Source organism: Poecilia reticulata, chromosome 5 (genome assembly GCF_904066995.2).
Source record: "Poecilia reticulata chromosome 5, P_reticulata-male-v2, whole genome shotgun sequence".
NCBI lineage: Eukaryota > Metazoa > Chordata > Actinopteri > Cyprinodontiformes > Poeciliidae > Poecilia > Poecilia reticulata.
In genome coordinates, this window is record NC_088834.1 from 28,554,545 (window position 1) to 28,573,892 (window position 19,348).

At 40.9% G+C, this 19,348-nt stretch overlaps 1 protein-coding gene across 5 annotated transcripts in view; it reads left to right on the forward strand.

The window, feature by feature from the left end:
• Positions 1-2,746: 2,746 nt before the first annotated feature.
• LOC103465510 (semaphorin-3F-like) overlaps positions 2,747-19,348 on the forward strand; it is a 79,020-nt gene continuing 62,418 nt past the window's right edge. For 2 of the 5 annotated variants that reach the window (XM_008410426.3, XM_081607417.1), the window contains exons 1-2: positions 2,747-3,404; positions 5,430-5,588. In XM_008410426.3, the coding sequence (XP_008408648.1) occupies positions 5,468-5,588 (121 nt within the window). In that variant the 5' untranslated portion in view covers positions 2,747-3,404; positions 5,430-5,467. The remainder of the gene's footprint in view (positions 3,405-5,429; positions 5,589-19,348) is intronic. The other 3 variants (XM_008410428.3, XM_081607420.1, XM_081607418.1) reach the window with 2 other exon arrangements.

Here is a 19,348-nt window from a genome sequence, read left to right on the forward strand (position 1 = left end):
ATTATTTTACAATCTGAAAGATTTAAGCAAGACAAAAACGTTTTAAATGGAAAAGATCTCCAAAGCGACGCTGAAAATCTGCTGTATCTTCATTGAATAGAAAGATGACTGCTTGAAATCAAGTTGAATCTATTCGACCTCTGCCAAGTCCCTTGGTGCTGAATCAGGCTGCAGAGTGCTGGATACGTTTGGAGGAAAAGTGTAACCTGGCAGCTCCTTTTGACCTCATTGAGCCGACAGCCAAACACCTCACGAACTTTCCCTCCACTTCTCCCTGACGGGCTTAATGGTGTTTCGCCACCAAGACTCCAGAATGAATGAAAGGCAGATAATGTAGGTGCAAAGGGGAAATTTAATGGAGAATGATTAAAATTGAGGGGAAATGTTTCATTTTCTCAATGAGCTTTAGAAATTTTGCCCGGGCACCAACTCTGACTCTGAAGTATCCAATCAGTGTTTGAATAGCTGAACAAATTAGGAATGTTCATGTCATTTCCTGCCTGCCATCGAACGAATGATGTTTCTGCTCCATTTTTTCCAAATCACCAGAGTACAAATAAGATAAGAGTTTTAATTTGTGATAACTCTGACCTGACAATTGTTGCATTGTCTGCACTCCAAGTCATTAAACTAAACCTGACAAGTCAAACATTCAATAGAAAGAGAAGTTGATGTAATGCTGCACAGACCTTGTTATGCATGAAACTCTTAGGTTAATGGAAGTTCTTTTTTATCTTTTTTAATACACACCTTTTTGAAAGTCTAATTAATGCACTGTCACTCACTTGGTGGGGTTGGGGGGGACTCATGTCAGCACCACTTAGACCTGTTCTTGTAGAAATATGTTCAATCCTCACCTTGAGTGTAGGTGGCAGATGGTAATGCATTGGTTGTCACGGAAATAGACGGTGAAAATACAGGCGAGTGATTTAAAATAAGCAAACGGCTCTCCTGTCAAAGACAATAGCAACAGGCGAAAGGAGAACTAACAGAAAATGAATGAATCCAATAACTACTGTAACATGTCGGTGTTTTTATTCTAGTCAGCATAGTGCACAGTTGTTAAGTGAAAGAAAAAGAACACAAAATTTGTTGAAGCTAGTCACTGTACGAAAAAGTTTGGTGTGCGTTTGTGTTCTCTCTGCTCTGATACCTCTAACCAGTACCGGTTAACAGAGAAAGTTGTGGTGGAGTTTAAAGCTAGCCTGGTAACAACCAGATCCGTGTTCTATGCTTTGCTTCGTCCAGAGGGTCTGGACGCTTGGCTATTGAAAAACAATTGCTTGCTGGAGGCGTGGACCCTGAAGTTTTAAACTTTACCCAGTCGCTGCACCAGTTCGATGCTATGAAGCTTCCCGGAAATCGCCTGCGCTGTAAACGACCATCCTCCACTGCAAAGAGATGAGTGCCAAGCCAAACAAGATCAAACAAGATGGCTGTTAATGTTGATTCAATATTTGGAAGCGTGGCCAACACGCTTTGTTCACTTCCTCTGCTGCCACTGCCAAGCAGACTACGATTCTAAAACAGCGCAGAAAATAAACATCGCCATTCACAATTGTTGTTGTTCTGTTTGTTAATTGTCGATTGGCACAGTTGAATTTATACTGGAAAAATCCAGTTGAATGGGAGAAAGCCCAGACAGGGCACTGAAGGGAAATGAGAATTGAGTGGAATTGCGTAGGAAGGCAATAGCCAGGATAATTCAACCAGACATTAAAGTGAGCACCATTATAAAAAGAACACGTTTTCTTACAAAACAAACTTTATGCCCACAAACAGCTGTAACCAAACTCATCTAAATGCACTTGGACATAAACAAGGTAAATCTAATGCATTTATTACTGGGATGTATATGTGCACAACATATGGTAATGAACGCTCCAGCTAAAATAAGACTGGCATTGTATTTCATCCCATGTGGGTAGAGTTTAATTTTGAAAAGAAACAAAAAACATTTTAACATTGACTGCACTAGTAAAATAGCAACACAAAACAACCTCAGGGTGCAACAGACAGCTAAGTAAGTAGCATTTTCCTTAACAAAAAAATGTCTTCCTCCAGGTTGGCATTCGCCCCCCTGCCCCCCAACTCTCCCTTAAATCCAAGACTTTTGCCTGAAGTAAATACTTAAACTTCAGGCAAAACGTGTTTTCAACAGAGACTCTTTTTCCATGGAGTTTGTGTCCAAAACTGCAATTCCCATTCATCTTCCAAATATGGTACTCGCTTCCTGTTACAGGTATAGCTTCAATCACTTTTATTATTAATATTAACGATGGAGAGGCTGATTATTATTTGTGTATAAGGAATTACGGTTTTCAACCAATAGCTAAGGTGTGCATTTCTAATTATCATTATGTGGCAGGCTGCCTAGTGGAGCAGATAACCTGACTAATTAAAGTGGTAATAACTTAACAGGGCAGCAAAAAGTATTGTTTTGCGTAAATGCGCTTGATACTACAGCATTTAACACGTTCATATTTTAAGCTAGCCAAGCACCGAATGTACCTAAAAGTAACTTTCTACGAAATGAAAACAATATTTTTATACCCAAAATAGTTCAGAAGTCGTACTTCAAAAGCGTTTGAAAATAAAATTGGGATCTTTTATTGTAAGTACTCTGAAAGTACAGCACTTCTAATTAAAGGTATCACAGCGAGAATCTCACGCGTGAGCCAGTATTTATTTATTTAGCTTTCATCGATGTGAGATACATGTGAGGGTCAACATGATTGGATCCCTCAGGTGGAGATGAGTTTGACTTCTTCTCTGCTGCTCTCTGCTCGCACGCGCTGCTCCAAAGCCTGCGGCGGTGAATCGTATAGCTCCCCGGCAGACCGAGACCGAGGGGCGGCTCGGTACGCTCCAGCCCGCCCCGTGGGTGTGTTCACAGGCAAATGGGCCTCCGCATCCACCTGCTAGCGCCCTGCCTCTCCCCCACAGTCACACAGGAGCTTCCAACTTTCCAGCGCGCCACGCACAGCGCGCTGTCGGACCTTATCTCTCACCGCGGGGACTTTTTCTTTTACCTTTTCTGCTCGCTTTTTTCTTTTGCACTACTCCCACGAGATGTTGGCTGCGCTCGTGCGAGGAGAGCATGTATTCGCCTCGCGCTCTCGGACAATGATGAATTAGAGAAACATTTTATGTTCTCTCTCCCTGACTGCTCACTGACAACTCCGGGGCCAACACGCGCGCGCTCTGCGCAGGTATACAGACGGCCCCGCCACCGCACCCCTGAATGCAACACGGGCCGCTGAAGAGCCGCGCAGGGATTTTCTATTATTATTGATTTCAGCTTAGAGAAAGAGAGAGAGAGAGAGAGTGATCGATCTGTTGGGATTGGCTTTTTCAGTGGCTTGCAGGGTTGGATCTGAACTTGTATTACGGAAAGCTGTGAGGTAAGACTGATTTTACTTCTATTCACTTATTGTTTTAATTCTCTTTTGGTATGGATAATATATAATATTAAATATAAATCAATAAATGCGTATAAAACGCTGACTTGATTAAAAATATATATATGGTCATGTTTTCCAATATGTCATAATCTCTCATTCCATTCAAAAAATAAGAGTAGGGATTCTGATCGATTTCTGAATGGATTCCCACAAGATAATTTGAGAGTATTTGTTGAATCGCTCTGCAGTTTATTGTGCGCTCTAATACCACACCAGACTGTTTACAGTTCTGCCTCCCATGTGTGGCCAAGGCTGCCAGTCTGTCACACTCTGATTTCAGTCTACAGCACTTATTTCTCAGGAACACTGAAACATCCCGCCTGGTTTTCTCTGTGTTTTTCTTATTTTAGTTGCAAGTGAAACGCTGTGAATTGTCTCTAAAATTGGAAGCGGCTCTACCCACCCAGCATTAACCAACAGACATGTTGGTTAATCTTGAAATAACTTAAACAGGCAAAATGAAACAGTTTGAAATATGAAGCATTAATATGACAAATGTGGTTTTTAATGTGCCTTGTACATTTGATCTTATATTTTCTGAATGCATGGTACTTTCTGAGGGAGGAGACACGTTTGGTTTTGTGATATGATGTATAAATGCACCAATCAGCCTTTTACCAGCTGACACCAATTTCTGATTTACTTTAGGTCTGACCTGCTGATAAAGAATTTTTCTTAGGACTATAATAAATAGGCTCAGAGATAGATGTGGTCTACAGAGTGAAGACGTTATGTCTGTCCTGCAACTGTTAAAATTTTTTTTCTATTATCAAAAAAGTGTACAAAAACGATATGGTTGTAGAAGCATTTAGAAACAGGAAATTGTGTGAGTCCTTAGTTTTATTGCGTTTAACAATCAAAACAGAAATTCTAATTTTCAGTGTTTGCCCTGCCCATCTGAGTCGATGCGGAAACAAAATTAGTCGATTTCAATCTCTGGTGCATCTCTAGTAAAATGCAAGAGTGTGTGTACTTCACACAGTCCCCAGTGTCGTTTCGGGGTGCAGCACCCCGTTTGATGTTGTGTGCTTGTGCGAATAAGGACTTGGCCTCTGTCTCCGAATAAACAGCTGAACGGTTAACAAATTGTCTGTAAACAGTTGAGGTTTAAACAGCTGCAGCATGCTCATAAATCGACCCACGTCTCTGAGGCCCACGCAGATCTGCCGGGGTCTATGAAGGTGGGTCCAAACACTGGAGACTGGATGAACCCAATTAGCCCTAACCCTAAAAAAGTTTAATCAAGGACAGGAATGGAGTCTTTTTGTTGATCTATGAGTTATGAATCAGCAATCACCCCTCGTGTCCATTAGTCATTCCCTGAAGATTAATTGATGCTCCCTTCTGAGTTGTTTTCAAGCCTATTGAGGCTCGCCGGTCAATTCTTTCATCATTTATAACCCAGCTATCCGCTTCTTTCTGCAACAAGTAATATTTATTGTCTTGATTGCACCAATCAGAATATTTTAGAAAAAAATATATATCTTTCTAGTGATCTTAGTTGTAACCTGGCATTAGGTAAACCTGTAATCACAGGGCAGGAGCGGCAGCACACGTGTGCTGTCATGAGGCAGGAATGCGTTCTGGACGGAGCGGGAGGAGAAGGCTTCTCCCAGGAGAGTCGACGTGCTCTCTCTCCACTGGTTTGTCACACTCTGGGAAACAAACATAATTTTTCCCAAATGGAAGTGTGTGCACATCGCTAAAAGCTTGGCTCCCCTTTGTCAGGGCTCATCAGTTTTTATGGTGCCTCCAAGAAAATCTGGGCGTCATTCCTGCACCTCAGCTCTCTCTCTCGCTCTCTCTCTGCCGCCCAAAGCAACAGTCAATGGGGCCCCTGGGATTCGCTGGTTTGACATGTCGCATAAATTGATAAACAAAACCAGACTTTCTGTGGGAGATTTTATGGAGCACTTGGTTGCGCCAGCATCTCCGCTTCTCACATGTTTGTGTTTGTCTTTGCAGATTTAAAGAGAGAGCGTGCCGTTGGAGGTTTGTCCACCATGAGGCTGGATGATATGTGGACGGTGCTCGTCCTCCTGGTGCTGTCCAGCTTCACTTCGGGGAATCAAATCAGCAGCAACGAAGTAGTTGCCGCACCCAGAGTCTTTATCTCCTTCAAAGGCAGGAATCCAATCTTCTTCTTTCTCTCTCCTCATTTGCTTGCTTCAGACATGTCTTATGAAAGTATTTATACCCCTTAGGCCTTGTACCTTGCTACCTTATGACCACAAATTAATGCACTCATAAAATAAAAACCAATAAATGCAGGTTTTCCCTGCAGTGTGATTCTGCTCACATCAGGTTTCAGGTTTGGGGTTGTATGCATTGTTAGTTTTCTGCGACAGAGCCTCTATTTTTGTCTATTTCTCTCTATTATCTTCTTCTTTTGCTTTCTTTCAACACAATTGTCCTGTAGCCACACCAAGGTTCACATGATAGTTTTACTTCGTCAGAACCTTCCCACCTGAGTTGTGCATCTTTGCAACTTCTCCAGGATTACTGTGCCCCTCTTGTTCTCTGTCTGTGATTAATGCTCTCCTTTCTCTGCAGAGGAACAGCTGTGCCTTTGGGCTCAGCAGTTATACCATGCACTTTCCATGTCCACACGATGGATTGAAATTGTTTTGTGAAGCGTTTCAAAGCTTGAGATATTGTTTTGTTTTTTTTTGTATCTAAACTTGCTTTAAACTTTCCTGACCATTGCCTTCTGACGTGCTGCTTTCTCATCTCCCATCAGTGCTATGTATGGAATTTGTCCCATTGATCTCAAATTTCTCAAGTTACACTTTATCCTGGCCAATCAGTGAACAAAAGGAGTTTTTGAACAAGAGTTTCTGCGTTGCTTTAGATTTGTAGTCTGCCTACGGTTTGTAGTTGGGCAATGGAGAGAAGCCACTCGGTCCATGTTGGTCACGCTTCCAAATGTAGAGCGATTCAAGTTGGAGCAAGAGGAATGTTTAAGACATGCTAATGCTGGCCAAGATGTCATAGCCCTACTTAGGACGCTGGACTTCTTGAGGGATGGCTGATTACAGTGCATGCAATTTCCAGCAAGCTTTATAGCGTAGCATCCTTCGCAATCAAGTTTGCGCATTACATATGTCATGGTCAAGCATTGGCAATTGGAAAAAATCTGATCCAATCATTTGATACATCAACAGAGTCCATGCCTGCAGCGAACAATCATTTCTCAATAGTCGATGGTTCACTCTGGGTGAATCAAAGCGTAGAACAAGGGGAGGTTTTTACCAGGCCAGCTATAAACTTCGCCACAATTTTCTCCATCGTTGTGAAGACAACAACCAACACTGGGTTTTATTTAGAGGTACCCATTCTATTTATTTTTTTTATTCTTTTTTTTTTAGAGTAACCAGCTTCAACAAATTTTGCATTCTTTTCCTTTCACTTCACAACTATGCATTGCTTCATCTGTCTCTCGAGTAAAATCCCAATTAAATGCATCAAAGTGACAAAATGTGAAAACGTTAAATGGATTGTGAATATTTTCAAATGTTTTTCAAGCCTTTCCATCTGTTTGCTGCTTGAATGAGTGACGATAGACATTGCCTAACTGCAGAATTTGTGGCTTCGAGTTGTGATGGGTTTTGCATGGGAATAGCATGTACAGCCTCATCGGAGCAACACTGAGCAGACCACAAACAAATCATTAGATTCCTGTAAGGCCCCCCACCGACCCCCTCCCACCCAGACCTCAGGCTCTGTAATAACCACCAGATGCTTCCTCTGGTTTATAATCCACAAACAAATTTAAAAACACAATGACCAAGTAGACGCAAAGGCGATTGTGTATGACTCCTTAAGATTGTGAATACTCCCTTTTAGAGAATATTCATGACGATTGTTTCTCTTAATGTAAGTGCAACAGCTTTGCACAAAACCAGTATTTGCACCAGCATGGTTGGCGAGTCAGCAAGGAGTGTGGCGGTGACCCGCTAGGCCTTTATGTGTTCCCTCCGTCAGGCTGAGGCAAATGTGTATTTCACGTTTGTCTGTGTGTGTGCATTTCAGTGGCAGAGCAGATTAGAAGAGAAGCGTCGCTGGGGGGTTCTCCGGAGGTCCTGCGGGGGTTCGCTGGGACGCGCGGGCGAGGGTTGGCATTACTGAGAGCAAATTGCCGGGATCCGTCGTGCAGAGTGTTGTCTCCAGGATGCCGATCGAGTCTTTGATTAGCATCCAGAGAAAAGGCAGGAGCGCCCTGTTTGCTTTGCTCTCCGTTTCCCAGAGCTCCCTTGGTGTAGTGCAAGTTGACTTAATTAAGTGGACTGGCACGGCTCATTGTTAAAGGCGTTTTCCTGCTTTAATCAAGTGGGATTTAACACTTCAGTGAGCACATGTCCAGAGCTCAGCAGATTTCAAACAAACCAAATAAAAATACCAGATATTATTTCTGCCTAATGCAGTGTTTAACTTACAGATATGGGTTCTAATGCCCTTTTTTTCTTTAATCTTTGAGGCATCTGATTAAAGGAGCTGCAATTTTGGTTGATGTCCAAAATCATTGTGAATATACCTGAAAGCAGCAGACTACAGCGGTGGACCAAAGAAGGGAGAAAAAAGCTCCACTCTGCTGCTTACCTGTGTGTGTTTGCCTCTCTAGTCAATATGAATTTCACAGTCTACTGCTGCTGCTTCTCTCGGAGGTATACTCCCTGCTCTCCATTCAATAATATGGCTCTCTGCCTTAATTGCTTTTTGAGAGGCCTGTGTTGTCCTTAGCTTGGCAAGCTTGCTGCACTTCCCCTGATGCAACTGTGAGGTGTTAAGTTTAGTTTATTTTTTCCTCTTTGCTTGAGCTGTTTGGGGAAGAAAAGGCAGTCTGAGGTGCAGCTTTAATGCAGCACAACATGAAGACGAGCATAGCACTGTTTCTTTCTTTGTGTGGTGGCATTTACACAAAAACAGAAGAAAAATGTAGAACAGGAGCTACTGTTAATTTATTACTGAATAATTAGTAGCCAAGTAAACGGATATTGCTTTAGATTCAAGCGAAAAATATAGAATTGACATCTTATTTAACAGTTTGTGCTTATTGCATGGGATGTTATAACCTTTTACTGCTCGGCTCATTGTAGGATAGTGGGCTAGTCAGATGGGAGATGATGACGCTCCCTGATTACTCTCGTATGAAACTTGCAAGTTGAGGTGACAATCAAATGCCCTCCTTCAGACAAGTAACTAGCAAAATTCATAAAGTGAAATTTTAGGTCCGTATACTCTGCTCTGTGGCCATAAGGTGGTTACCAGGATGAAGGAATAGCCAGGTTTGAAAAAGCTCCAGTTCTAAAACCACCTAAAAATATTCCCTCATACAGCTTCTGGGGTTTTAAGTCCTTTTATTGATTGCAGATGAAGTTCTGGAGTGACCAATAGTATTTTAGCACTGCAACATTGTCCCTCCCCTTCATGTTGCTGCACAATGCTGGTCAGCTTGCTGAAAGAAGGCTCCTAAATTTTTCATTTCTTTACAAGAGAAAATTAAATAAATTCAGCTATGTAGAAATATTTTAGGTTGAGAAAGATGTGGAAATGCCTGGTGTGAAAGCCAAATGAGCGGCACCCATCACTGGTAAAGCAACAGTTGGCGAGCTGTGAGCAGCATGTCTGTTAAGTGGCCATCTGCAGGCTGGAAACGCGTCAGGGCTGGTTACGCCGCAGATATCAGCAAAATGTATACGTTACTTTATAAAGAGCCGATCAGCAAAAAGGGTGAGTTAGCACTTCAAAGGTAGTATTTCATTCAGATGGTGTTAGTTCTGCATTTCTGCTAAGATTAATGGATCAAAACAACAACAAAAAACAAGAAATGTATGTCAAAATAGTTATAATTATTGTAAACATGATAGAATATATTAACAGCGAAAGGAGGATACGTGTTTTTTCTGGTTTTATGTAAACGATCCTCATCTCTCTTTACATTTTTTTTTAATTAGGTGTTAACATTTAACATAGGTATTTTTCACTCAAGGTTATTATATAGAGTTTAGATCGGGCCTAAAAATAGAACAGAATAGAATATAAAAGATCCGACCTGAGGCCATTGGCTTTGTGTCTGAGCCTGATCCAACTAATTAAGATTAATAATAGGCCCCAGTCTGAAGTATCCTGACATTTTAAATGACGTTTCACTGCTTTCGTTTTTAGACCATTATTTAAATAAGCGGTGCAACTTCTAAGCTGCACACTCCTCTATTTAGACTTGTGTTAACAAGTAGATGACTTCATGTCACACGTTCTCGTTTCGGTTTCTGTGCGCTGGATGTTCTGTGTGCTTATTAGACGAACCACAGAGGCTCGAGCCAATCATCAAGCAACCAGTTTGGCCCAACTCATCCTGAATTTCAGGTTGAGTTTGCCTCGGACTTGTACCATAAATGTAAACTATATCATATCCTGAGGATTTCAAACCTGCTGATATCTAAGGTTGTTTTGAAGCCATTATTATGTTTTTAAGCTCGTATACTGGATCCTAGTGATCGGATTATAAATTTTCAGTCAGTCAGAATTGATTGCTCTGGATAGAAAAGGCAGCAGTTGTCATTGTGAAAGTTGTGTGTGCCACTCAGGATTGTTTTGAACACATGCTCCAAACTGATTAACTCGGTAGTGAAGGGATGAGGTTAAGAACTGTGACCTCCATCTGGGAAACCCTCACTTTCCTATTAAAAGCAGGCAAAGTAAATCATGAAGCCTAATTGCTTTGCTTTAACTGCGCAGGCTTTGTTTTTATGACAGGAAAACACCTTTTATTATTTACATAGAACCACCACCCATAAAAACCCTTGGCGAACATAGGAAACGCAATAAAAATTTGCCTGTTTACACTCATTTTAATGAGATTACGTGTTTATAAAGTGTGACAGATGAATCATGGAAGTGGACTTTGTTCAGGTTTTATCATGTTTTCTGTCCTAATAAGCTGAGGAGAAAGAGACAGAGAGGGAGAGAACAGGCGTCCTCGGTTTTAAAACCGTCAGGTGAGGAAACAGTGGTTCGAATAAGCACAGGGAGTGGAGCAAACTCACAGAGAGGTCCGCTGTCACCAGGGACCCCCCGGCCTCCCGAGAGGCTCGTATTAAAGAAAAAAAACCTACCTGGACCCTGCTGAGGGCTAACTAGTTTTTCTCCTTCAAAAAGACAGTTTAGACTAAAGCAAACTCCATGACCCTCCATGGAGCTTTGTGCCTTTAAAATCTTTTTTTTTTTTTTCCTTTTTAAACAAGCCAATTAAATCCGTTCCCAGTGTCAGTCTTGATGTGTTTACCGTCGGCATGCTGGGGGCTAAAACAAACACGGGGATTACCCTGTAAGCTCCGGCGCCAAAGGATGGCATTACGCTGCTTCCTGTTGGCTTTAACAGACCTCGGTCTCTGAAAGTGAACCAGTTACCTAGCACAGGTAAAACTGATCAGCCCTGTTGTTTTTCTTTGCTGTTGTAAATATTAGGTAATTAGTTAATTATTATTGAGCTGTGCCCAGTCTTGCAGGTAATACACATCCACAACTTCTGCAAAGTCAAAGTAATGCAGCATCATCAGTTCAATGCGGCTCAAGCGCTTTTCTGCTGCACTCTGTCGTGAAAACGCTGCAGAAGGTGGAAGCCGTTTCATTGATCAGAGTAAAAAAAAAAGAACTTTCTAGAGAAACCATTTGGGTGAAAAAAAAATGCAGTTTTAAAGGCTTTAAAAAGTATTTATATCCATGGAAAAGTTTTCCTTTTTATAAAGCGAGTCTCAAACGTCAGTGGATTTTATTGCGATTTCATGAAATAGACCAACACAAAGTAGTGCATAATTGTGCAGTAAAAAGAAAAGTCGGCATTGTTTCTCAAACCGATGTTGGTAATTAAACCCTAAATGTGTGGTGCGCATTTTGTTCTCTGCCCTTCAGAATCATTGCTTTTGCAGAACTTCATGTCGCTGGGGTTAAGCGCTGCGAGTCTTTTGGGCACAGGTCTGTGCATCTTCAGACGGATGTGGTGGACAGTTCTGCTTTTAAAACGAATGGATCTCAGTCAGACTGGCTGCGGAGTGTCTGAGCAGACGTTTTTGTGTGTCACAGCAAATTCTCAATTTGACTCTAGTCCATTCTAACACATGGATATGCTTTGATGTTCGCCAGTAGTGTGCAGACTTACTAAAATTAAGTAGTTTTTTTTTGTACCTGCTCAACAACTGAGCTTATAATTATTTAATTAAGCAAATAAAGTAGTCAGTAGTTTGTTTGGAAAGGACCAGTTGAATCATTGAAGATCTGAAGTTTAAATTGATTTTGCATGTTTTCCTTGTTAAAAATAAAAGGCATCCAGTTTGCAAATTATTTTGGACTCCATTGGGAAAAAAATTTAAAATGATTGTAAGGACTGCTTTCAGTCACTCTTTCTTTGAACTAGAGGCAGTGACAGACTTTGGCGATCCCAAAGTATTTTCAGCTCGAGTTGTATGTCCATGGTCATTATTCTGCTGAACGTTGAACCTCTGTACAACTCTCAAATTTTTTGAAACCTCTAATAGTTTTTTTTTATGTCTTATGTCTCAAAATGTCCATATTTACCTCCATCCATCATCTCTAATAAGCCCCATTGTACCTTCAGAAAACCATCCCCATATCATGATGCTACCACCACGTCTTAACTGTGGGGCCGTATGTGCAGGGTATTGTGGCGTCTTTCTGCGTTTTGCATCCAGGCCATAAAGTTCAGTACTGATCTCATCAGATATTAATATCTGTATCGGTCCCAATAATTATAAAAACTTTCTAGATCGGGTATCTGTGATGATGTGCCCAATTCATAAGGGCAGATCTACTCAGACTCTTTCTATGCTTTGTGCCCTGAGCGATGTCATGCTTTATTATTTATTATACATCATATCTAGAATTCTTATTTACACTTTTTGAACCAGTTGGAACCAATAGGTTTGTGGCGTTTATTTTTACATGTTTGGTGAAGGCTGTTAACCTATTGTTGTCAGTTTGTTTTTTTTTTATCTATTTTTCATTGGCTGTTATACTCCTAATTGCACTGACTGAACCAATTAAACATCTGTTGCAGTTGTTGTTGTTTTTACAAGCTTGTTAAGATATTGGTGTATTAAAGTGTGTTGTGTGCAGAGATATGAAATAAATTTGTAATTCAATACATTTATGTCTGTATTAAAAAAAAAAAAGTCAGTTCAGCACTATTATTCTATATTGGACCAGTATTGGCCTATACTACATCTCAGATATCTGTATCGGAAGTGGAACGAGTGGATCGGTGCATCCCTAATCACCACAATAATATATTCATGTGTTGTAATGTTTTCTATGACCTTACCAGGTGCATGGAAACAAGGGGAAAATTTCCTCTCAATTATGGTCATTCTTTCTGCTCTGTCCCCCAAAACAGCAGTGAAGACATCACTCTTGATTTAATTTGATCTGAATTTAGAGCCACTAGATCGTCCCACTTTGTATGGCCTCCCATCACTGCAGTGAATCGCTGAATTAACATGAGAAAGGCACTCGCCTCTCCGGGACTCCCCAGTCATGCAGGGGTTGTTGTAGCATGGCTCCATTACGTGCTCGACTGATTTACATGTGCCACCTTTTCTTTTTCTTTTTTTTTTTCCTTCTCTTTTCACATTCCTCCTCATGGATCACACTGTGAGGCAAAGAAAACATGACATTTTCTAAATGGGGAAAAAAATAAATAAAAAATTGCTCCCCGGGGGGAAGTTTTGGCCATGCCAGGTTGTGTGTAGAGTGTGACATCATTGCTCTTGGCCCACATTCCAGCTATGACATATGCGACTTCGTGCATTAAGCAGATTCGAATCTAAACCCACTATTGTGCCTCTGCTATTGTAAGCTTTCTACCTCACATGAACCCAGTGCCTCATCTGGACTGCTGGGAGTGCGATTCCACTCCCAGTGCATCCACTTTGTGCAGGATTCATCCTGTGTGTGGCTTAGCCTTTTGGAGCCGTTTACATAAATGCCTTCAGCGTGGAGCTTTTCACACTCCGCTTAGACAAACGGGCAACAGGTAAGCACCGGTTTAGAACAAACAGGCACAGGGTCATGAATCTCCACAAACGTAAAATATCCCCTCCGAAAAGCCACAAAGACTAGATCTATAGCCGAGGGTGGAGCCGCGTCCAGCTCCACAAAGAGCACGGGAGAATTAACGCCATGCTCCTCTCACCTCCCTCTGGCTTGGTGTTAATAAAATTGGAAACAACTTAATTCACAACCACGGTTTTGCCAGTACAAAAGAAAAGTCCTTTAAATGCCATAACATCAGAAGGATTACAGCACATTCCCTCCTCCTCTTCCTCCTCCTTGTTCTCCGCCTGGTAACCGAGCACACGTGAGACCAAAATCCACTGGGATGACACATGAATGTGGGTCAGCACATGGCAGTGCAGGTGGCAGTAAGAGAAAGCAACCATGGCTTTATTGGTATTGCAAATATTTCTAATCCCATCCATGTTCCCTTTTTATGAATGAATTCTATGTTTACCCATTGGCAAAGTCTGCAGTTTATAGTCTTTTCCAAACCAGTAGGCTTGGAAATTCATATTTCTAGAAGGTTCTGCGTAAATTTTTACATAAAAATAATCTACTTAATTTTTAAGAAGTAGCTAAATGCCACAGAATAGCCCAAATGGTGGATCATTTAAAGTGCCATCTAGTTGATGTCAGGTCTGGTGAAAGAAGTTTAAACATTATTAGCCCCATATTGAGACCTGGTGTGGGCCAGTTATCAATGGGTTTAAAATGACAATTTCAAAAACTCAAAGTTTTTATTTTGTCAAGCATGGTTGAAAATCCTTGGGATGAGTGAGAAACCAGAAAGAGAGTTTTGTCTGGCTGTACCCATTAGCTAGCTCGTCCCTATCTTGTTGGCTAGCTAAAATAAGGATGCAACAATAAACATTTCTCTCATAAGAAATAGACATTCGGGATAAACACAAACTGTCATAGTGTGCCAACCATCGCTCCTAAGGGAAGGGAACAATGATTTAACATAATCTTAAAGGCTATTCTTTTTTAAAACACTACAGTTAGCAAGCAAGTAGTAAACTGCAAGCTAGCTACCTCAAGCAGATAGCCTGACTAATTAGCTAGCAATGTTATTATTGTGATTCACGGAATGGTAAAAAGTTAAAATACTGTAAAATGACAGAATTTAAAAAAAAATAAAAGGAATTTTAAGTACTGTGAGAATACCGCAACAAACCATTAGCATCTAATAAAGCTAAAGTTAGCGTGTGCTTCAGAGCTTCCAAATGGTGTTAAGATTCAGATATTAAGACTTTTTATGAAACTGGCTGACAACACAAAAGCCCCCACAGCTTTTAAAACAACTTTGCAATTTGCTGACTGTTAGCCACTAGTAGAGATTTGCTCCAGAGCTTTCTGTCATTATTAAAATAAAAGGCTATTATATTTTTATGAGCTTAGAATCCATTTGAACATCTTTAGTTCATAATTTAAAAAATCTATAAAATAATTATTCAGTTCAAGTTTGATTGAAGAGTATTTAATGTTTGGTATTAATTTTTTTGCTAAATGTGAAACTACAAAAATTTGCCTTTTTAGTTAGTTTTTTGTCAGTAGGGTCACCTTGAAATTACATAATCTTAAGAGCTGCAATATATAGACAAAACAAATATTAACTCTTCTTAATGTTTACAGATTCTTTAAAATTAATTTGGGATCTGCTTAAACTTTTTTTCTTTTTATGAAAACTAAAAAAAGGGTTTCTAGGTTTTATCAAATAATTATAGAAATAAATGGATTTGTAAATAGTATTGCTTGGTAAATAATTGTTGGTGACTTCAGCTTAGGGTTTGGCCTTTTTACCGCCGCTCTACGACATGCAGGTAAATGTTTAAACAGTTTTTACTGTTGTTTTCTCAGCATATATCCATGATGTCACTTTTGTCTTTGTGCAGAGGTTCACATTAGCCCCAAGCTGACCTTAACGGTGTTGACAGTATGCAGGTTTGAGGCTTAAGACTTGAGTGTTTACTCTGTATTGACTGTCTGACTTCAGGGTGAGAAACACAATTGTGTGTATGTGTGTGTTTTACATTCCTGTCGTAGCACTTAAAAGCAAATACACTGTCATTAATGTGCACTCTTTAACCTCTGCTCACCATTTGTTGTGCAGATCTCACCACACTGAATCACTATTTTTTTTTCTTTGCGTTATTCCTGTATTGTCTAACCAAATGTAAAACCTGTCAAACTGCCGCTGCAGCATTTTGGCATTACTGCTGGTGATTGACTGTAATTTCTATTTGCAAAGTCAGAGACGGTGTCCCTACAATAGAGAAGAGTTACTACTGAAACTCTTCTCTATTACTCTGGCCATGTCCCAGACCTGTGTCTGGGACATGGCCAGTGTCTAGCAGCTAAACTCACTTATTTTTAGCATAAAGCTCTCTCCTTCACAGAAGTCATTCAGAAAACCGCGGTTAGCCACTGAAAGCAATCGGCAGGGTAGTGATGGTGATTTAAGTGCAAACGCAGCTTGGTCCCCAGCAGCTTGCACTCTTCTGTGACCCATCTGTCTTAATTGGAAGGAGCTGGACGGCCAGAGGCCATTTTCAACTGCGAGACTGAAACATGTAGAATTTGAGTGGGTGTAGAGAGGAGTGTGCGTAAATCAAAAGAAGGCTGTGCTCCAATCTCCAGTCCGAGCCCTGCTCCAGAAACGCACTCTATCTTCTGGTGTACACAACTTGAAAGACACCTTTTGAAGAGTTTGGAGGTGTGTAAGAGTCTTTGTTTAAAACTGGAATAAAGGTGTTTCGATCAAAACCTAAAAGTTTTGAGGTTTTCATTAATTTTCCCTTGAATTTCCTTAAGATAAAGTGAGGTTAGCGAAGACCAGACATGAGTGAATGTTCAGTCGAGCAGTCAGAGGCAATCTCCGAACAGCGCACATTGTATGTCCAATAGCCACAGCGCGACAGGTCAGTAATCGGGGATTGATTATCTGTCTCCCTGTGAGGCCCTGTTTGCTTTCAACTCTGCCCCCTGCTTAGGTGGGAGACTGATGGGACCATGATTACATTTTATTTCCAGACCAGTTAGCACCTTGTCCTGATTGGGATGAACTGAAAATTGAAAGTAGCATTGCATTCAACCTGCAAGTTCTTAAAACCTTGCGAAGGTATTCAAAGTTCTTCACCTCTAAAATAGGGAACTTCTGAATGCAAGTGATTCCACTGGCTTTTATTTAGGAGCATCAGAGTAAAGGGAGGTTCACATTTGGATGGATATTTTCCTTTTACTTTAAATGATTTTCTACTCTGTGTTAGTCAGTTACATAACAATTCAACAAATACATTCAAGTTTGGATTTTAATGACACAGAACGAAAATGTTTAGGTGATATAATGAAAAACTTAGAAGTTTTTCATTATGTATATTGGTACAAGTTGCTCAACTACATTTCATCTTTTGCTTGACCTGATATAAAAACAATGATTTGCTTCTAACAGATGGATGAATTTAAACGGAGACAGATGATGTTCTCCAAAAAAAAAGATTCATCCCATCCAAAGGTGCCAGTTTTTCTTTGGAAATAAAATCATGGTCATCTCATTGCGATGTTGTCCAACCTTTACCTCCGCCTGCTCCTCCCACCTGACGCGGTGAGGCTTTACTTTCTCCTCTCCGTGGTCGTTAAGCGCACACAAGACTTTCTTTATAGTGGTCCATGAATTGAGACATTGTTTTGCTGGTATAGAATGAAGCCACTTGGCACTTTGCTCCGATTGCTTCCAATGTCATATGGCAGCAAGGTTGTAAAGTGTATCACAGCTTGCTTGGGTGGTCCCAATGTTTGATAAAAGAGGAAGTAGTATCAGTGCTGGGATTGTCTTTCCCCAACATATGGAGAATGGAGGCGTTATAATTGTTAGCATGCAGGCCCTTATTCTCACTATTGTGGAATGAAGAAAACTGAATCCTACAGATGAAATTACCAACCTTTTAATAAATATTAATTTCCTTCCTTAATGTTTAAGCAATTTCTCAATAAAGGGCTCAAAAGTTCTAAGATGGGAACTTCCAAAAATGATGCAAACTTTGCGGTGACATAGATGTGTCCAGAACCGTGTTGAGTTAGAGGTACGTTTTCACCTACGGTCCCTTGACTGAGTGGTTTTATAAACTGTCTGTTATTGATTCATCTGACTCTCAGGGCATAGACCTTACCTACCCTTACATAAGTCAGTCTTTTTAGTGCTGTCTCGCCAGGTTAACTTCATTGTCCCTTCTAGTTTCAGACCTTTCGGAAATCATAAAGACGGTGAGAAGGCAACCGTTTTGTGAAAGAGGCTGACAACACATACATCTGCCTAATTTTTGCTCCTAAAATAAATACTCCAAACCCAATTTTGTTTTTCTACTTCCTAGTGATTCTTCCTCTGGCATCGGCACATCAGTAACTATACAGAGATGTTGGTCTCTGGAATTCCTGGCAAAGGAAATCCGCGATCTCTCTCTGGACTCTGTAGACATGGGGTTATGTGGCGATGAGAGCAGGATCTTCCCTTTCAGATGATGGTTTCACCTGCTGAACACCCTCCTGAGTCAGGTTTCAGGCTCTGTCAGTGGCTCATCAGAGGAAACCGGAGTCCCCTCTCAAGGAGACACAGGACCCAGTGTTGTCTGTCCATGTAGACCTTCACAGGCATGTCGTTGCATCTGACCCACCCTCAGTTGGGAAACACTAACCAAATGGCTCAAGACATAGATGTTTTCTATCCTCTGATCCGGCAACTTTTGATCCGTCATTTCTCATAGTCTATTGTACAGTTTTGTTCCAGTTCCGGCTCTTAAATAGGAAGCGAGAGCTCATTGTCAGGCCTAACTATCTATGATCAGGTTGGTGTACTACACACCTGCCATTCACTAAGGCGGGTCGGCTTTTATTTAGACTTCCTGCAGGACTTTAATCTCGTCTCACCTGTAAAGAAACGGGGCATTAGTGGAGACTGGCTGAGCAGGTTGAAGTCTCAGCCTGGCTTTGTGTCGTCTCTGCCGCTGCTGTTGGGCATTGTGTATTCTTAGCACTCGAGTTTCTTTTGTGGCAGAGTAGGGTGTCAGAGTCAATAATAGACCAGACGGATTATGTGAACCATTGTATCCGGTTCATACCTGTACCCGTCCTCACAGAACATCTAGGCTTCATGGACAGCAATGTCATGTAAATTCTAATGCAAAACTTCACCTTAAATAGTAGGAAAGAGTTAATTTTTCTTCTGTGTACTTAATGAAATGTGACATTTTTTAATGTAACCATTCACCTCCATTTCTCATTACTGTACTTACAGCTCCATCCACTCCCACTATCCTCCTTTAAGACTGGTCGTTTGTCTTCGTCATCCACGGAACTGTAAATTCTCTTGGTATCAAGTAGAAAAATGTATTACCTTGGAACCACTCTACTTCCATGTTTGGATGTATGCAGACCCTGGCGTTGAGGTTTCTAATTATTCACAGCAAATCACTCACACTCACTGCTAATAAAACAGTCCTCAATTCTTGACTGGAGTTGTTGCAGTCAAATACCTACATTTTACTGACCTAGATGACAAACATAAACAGTTCAGAGCTTATAGCAAGTCAATTGTTGATCTTGTCCAGCAGGCTAAATCACAGCGCTAAACTTACGTAACCAGAGGAGACCAGTCAAAATACACATCTCTGTTCCTCTGTGAACCCACTGGTTGTAAAGAGTCGCAGCAAGCATTTAGCTTAACTTGTCAGTCCATTCCTGAGGTTTTTCTGAACGTTTTTAGACCACTTATGGGAATGTGGTTTCAGCTTTGACTGAATGTTGTTGGTGCTGTTCATGTT